The following is a 3584-nucleotide window of genomic DNA, read 5'->3' on the forward strand; positions in this document are numbered from 1 at the left end:
GTGGGAGGTGTCCCTGGGTGGAACTGGAGGGGCTTTAAGGTCCTTCCAACTCCAACCATTCCAGGATTCCCTAATTATTGTCTTGTTCCTGGTTGTCCCCGGTGACATGGGGTGGGATGGGGTGGGGAGGGATGGGATGGAGGAGCTGCCAAATTATTTGTCTTTGCAGAACAACGTTCGGTGCCTCCCAGGAAGGAGCAGCCGGAGCTGCCCCGGGATCAGGGATGGGGTCGGGGGGGTCCCAGAGGACCTTGGGGGTCCAGCATGGATCCGGGGGTCCCGAGAGCGCAGCCCCATTCCCGAGGGGCCGCCTGGAGCTGTTCCCGGGGCTGCAGTGCCCTCCTGTGGGGGGAATCCCAAACCATCCCAAATCCTTGCCAGGTGACACAGGACCCGTCCCAGCCATCCCAAATCCCTACCAGGTGACACAGGACCCGTCCCTGCCATCCCAAATCCCTGGGACCCCACCGTGGCTGCTCCAGGACCCCCATCTCCACATCCCACCCGGCTCCAGGATCCCACCCCTCCATCCCACATCCCCCTGGCCCATCCCACCGTGCATCCCCCCTCTTCCCAGCCCCGATGGAGCAGCTCCAAGCCCCGGTGCCATCCGTGGGCAGGCCTGGCAGGGCGGGAAGGCCCCGGCTCAGAAGTTTTCCCTGGAGAAGCGGAAGCCGAAGCGCTCGCAGTGCCCCCGGATGACCTTGGCCAGGGCTGGGGAGCCACAGAAGAACACCTGGACCTTCCCAACCTGCTCCTGGGCCACCTTCCCAAACACCTGGAGCACAGGGGGAAGGGGGAGAGGGAGTGCTGGTTGGATCCAGGGGATTGGGGGCCGGATTAGGGGGTCCCTCCCAGACCAACCCATTCCATGGCTTATGATCCCTGGGCCTGATTAGGGCTTGGAACAAGGTGATCTTTAAGGTCCTTTCCAACCCATTCCATGATTTATGATCCCTGGGGTGGATTAGGGGGTCGGAATGAGATGATCCTTAATGCTCCTCCCACCCCAACCCATTCCATGGTTTATGACCCTGGGATGGGTCAGGGGGTTGGAATGGGATGATCTTTAAGGTCCTTTCCAGCCCAACCCATTCCATGATTTATGATTCCTGGGTCGGATTAGGGGGTGGAACAGGATGATCTTTAAGGTCCTTTCCAACCCATTCCATGGTTCTGTGATCCCTGGGCTGGATTAGGGGGTTGGAACCTTTAAGGATTTTACGGATCTTTACGGTCCTTTCCACCCCAACCCATTCCCTGATTTCTGATCCCTGCCTGCCTGGGCACAGCTCAGGCTCCCTGTGCCCCCCCTGCCCCCCCTGGCATTCCCTGTCCTGGATCTGGATGTCCCAGCGCACCCAGAGGGGTCCATCCCTGGTTCCCCCTCCCCCGGGACAGTTTTGGGACGTGTCCCGGTGCCCACCTTGCCCCAGTCGGGCCGGCCGGGCTGTGTCCGCGTGCGCAGCCCGGTGATGGAATCCCGCTTTTCCTTGGCCGCCAGCAGATCCAGCGCCACCTGCAGCCCCAGGGCCTTCACGTCGCTCCTCGCCAGGGCCGAGGTCATGTACAGGTGGAGCTCCAGGAACCGCCCTGGGGGTGCCAGGGGAGCCCGGCTGGCACCGCGGACCCGCACCCCGGCACCGGCATGGATGGGGGATGTCCCGGGAATGCTGGCCCTGCCTCCCGCTCACCTCCCGGCTCCAGCTCCGCCTGCTCCCTTTCCAGCTTGCTCAGGAGGCTGAGGAACCACTCGAAGTGCTTCTGATCCCGGTTTATCCAGATGAAATCCACCTAGAAGGGCAGGGCAGCCTCTGCTCCGGAGGTGGAAGCAGCACAGGGACCAAATCCGGCCACCAAACCCGGCCATGCCCTGCCCAAACCTCCCGCATGGGAGGGATGCCCGTGGGCTCTGCACCCTCCTGCCCCACCCCAGGGCACACCTGGATCCCACATCCCCTCCACGTGCTCCTGCTCCCATTCCTACCTTCCTGAGGGTCATGTCCTGGTCCCGCAGCTCCTCACACCAGGAATGGTGGCACCTGGGGCAGCTCTGCCTCCGCCGGCGGTACCTGTGCACGAGGATACAGCCCTTCCTGCTCCTTCCTGCTCCTTCCTGCCCCTTCCTGCCCTTTCCTGCCCCTTCTTGCCCTTCTTGCCCTTTCCTGCTCATTTCTGCCCTTTCCTGCCCCTTCCTACCCTTTCCTGCCCCTTCCTACTCCTTCCAGCATCAGCCTTCCCTTTCCTGCCCCTTCCTGCCCCTCTCTGTCCCTTCCTGTCCTTTCCTGTCCCTTTTTGCCCCTGCCTGTCCACTCCTGCACCTTCCTGCCCCTGCCTTCCCTTTCCTGCCCCTTCCTGCTCTTTCCTGTGCTTCCTGCCCCTCTCTGTCCCTTTTCTGCCCCAGGATGTCCCTTCCTGTCCCCACAGGGAAAAGCCTGGCACCGAGGGAGGACCCCCCTGGGGGTCTGGGAACTGAGTGCCGAGGTTGGAAGCGAGCAGGACCCCGAAGGGTGTCGAAGGACAGATCTTTCTGGCTGAACATCACCTGGTGCTTCCCAAACCCAGCCAGGGCCGTTCTGGGAAGCTCCCAGGTCTCCAGGGGCACCCTGAGCTGCAGGGACACCCACCTGTACATGATGCTCTGCAGGATGGAGGCGAAGGGGGTGATCCCGATCCCGGCCCCGATGAGCACGGCGTGTTCCGACAGGAAGATCCGCCGTGTGGGGGTCCCGTAGGGACCGTCCAGGAAGCACTGGGAGAGAGAGCACAGGGATCACAGGGGGCTGGAACGACTCCCAGCCTGAGGGGAAGAGCAGGGATAGAGCACAAAGGGCATTGCAGGTGGAATTTGGGGGCTCTGGGGGAGTTTTGTGGGAGCAAAGGAAAAAGAGGAGGGGTGGGGAGGAGCAGGAAGGCTCCGGCAGGGCAGGGTTGGGATCAGCCCCACATGGGACCATCCATACCTGGGGACACATGGGTGGGATGGCTGGGAACAAGGATGGGGCTGTCAGGAACAGGGATGGGGTGGTCAGGAACAGGGATGGGGTGGTCAGGAGCAGGGATGGGATGGCTGGGAACAAGGATGGGGCAGTCAGGAGCAGGGATGGGGTGCTCAGGCCCACAGGTGGGTCCCCCCAGGAATGCTGAGCCCAGGGAAGGTCCCGGCCCCTCACCTTGACGCTGCAGAGCCGCCGGGTCTCCCCTGGGCTGGTGGAGCCCTGTGAGGTGCAGAGAGCAGGGACATCCCCTCCCTGAACAGAGCAGGGACATCCCCTCCCTGCAGAGCAGTGACAGCCCCTCCCTGCCCAGCCCCTCCTGACCCTGCCTGTTCCCAGGATCAGGGGTTTTCCCAGCTGGGTTATCCAGCTGCACACACACTTCCAGCCCCATCCCTCAGTCAGAGCTGGGGGGAATGAGGGGTTTGCAGTGACTGTGCTGGCTCAGGCAGTGGGAGCAGCCATAGGGCACCTCTGCTCATCCAGGGATGGACAGGAGCAGATCTGTTATCATGGAATCATGGAATGCTTTGGGTTGGAAGGGACATTAAAGTCCATCTCATTCCACCCCCTGCCACAGGCAGGGGC

At 62.6% G+C, this 3584-nt stretch overlaps 1 protein-coding gene across 1 annotated transcript in view; it reads right to left on the reverse strand.

The window, feature by feature from the left end:
- Positions 1-646: 646 nt before the first annotated feature.
- NOX5 (NADPH oxidase 5) overlaps positions 647-3584 on the reverse strand; it is a 10368-nt gene continuing 7430 nt past the window's right edge. The window contains exons 9-14 of the mRNA XM_029958768.1: positions 3174-3218; positions 2628-2752; positions 1988-2072; positions 1695-1794; positions 1427-1593; positions 647-778 (exon numbers count right to left, since the gene is read on the reverse strand). Coding sequence (XP_029814628.1) covers positions 647-778; positions 1427-1593; positions 1695-1794; positions 1988-2072; positions 2628-2752; positions 3174-3218 — 654 coding nt within the window. The remainder of the gene's footprint in view (positions 779-1426; positions 1594-1694; positions 1795-1987; positions 2073-2627; positions 2753-3173; positions 3219-3584) is intronic.

Source organism: Manacus vitellinus, unplaced genomic scaffold (genome assembly GCF_001715985.3).
Source record: "Manacus vitellinus isolate BGI_N305 unplaced genomic scaffold, ASM171598v3 scaffold_16_pilon, whole genome shotgun sequence".
Classification (NCBI taxonomy): Eukaryota; Metazoa; Chordata; class Aves; order Passeriformes; family Pipridae; genus Manacus; species Manacus vitellinus.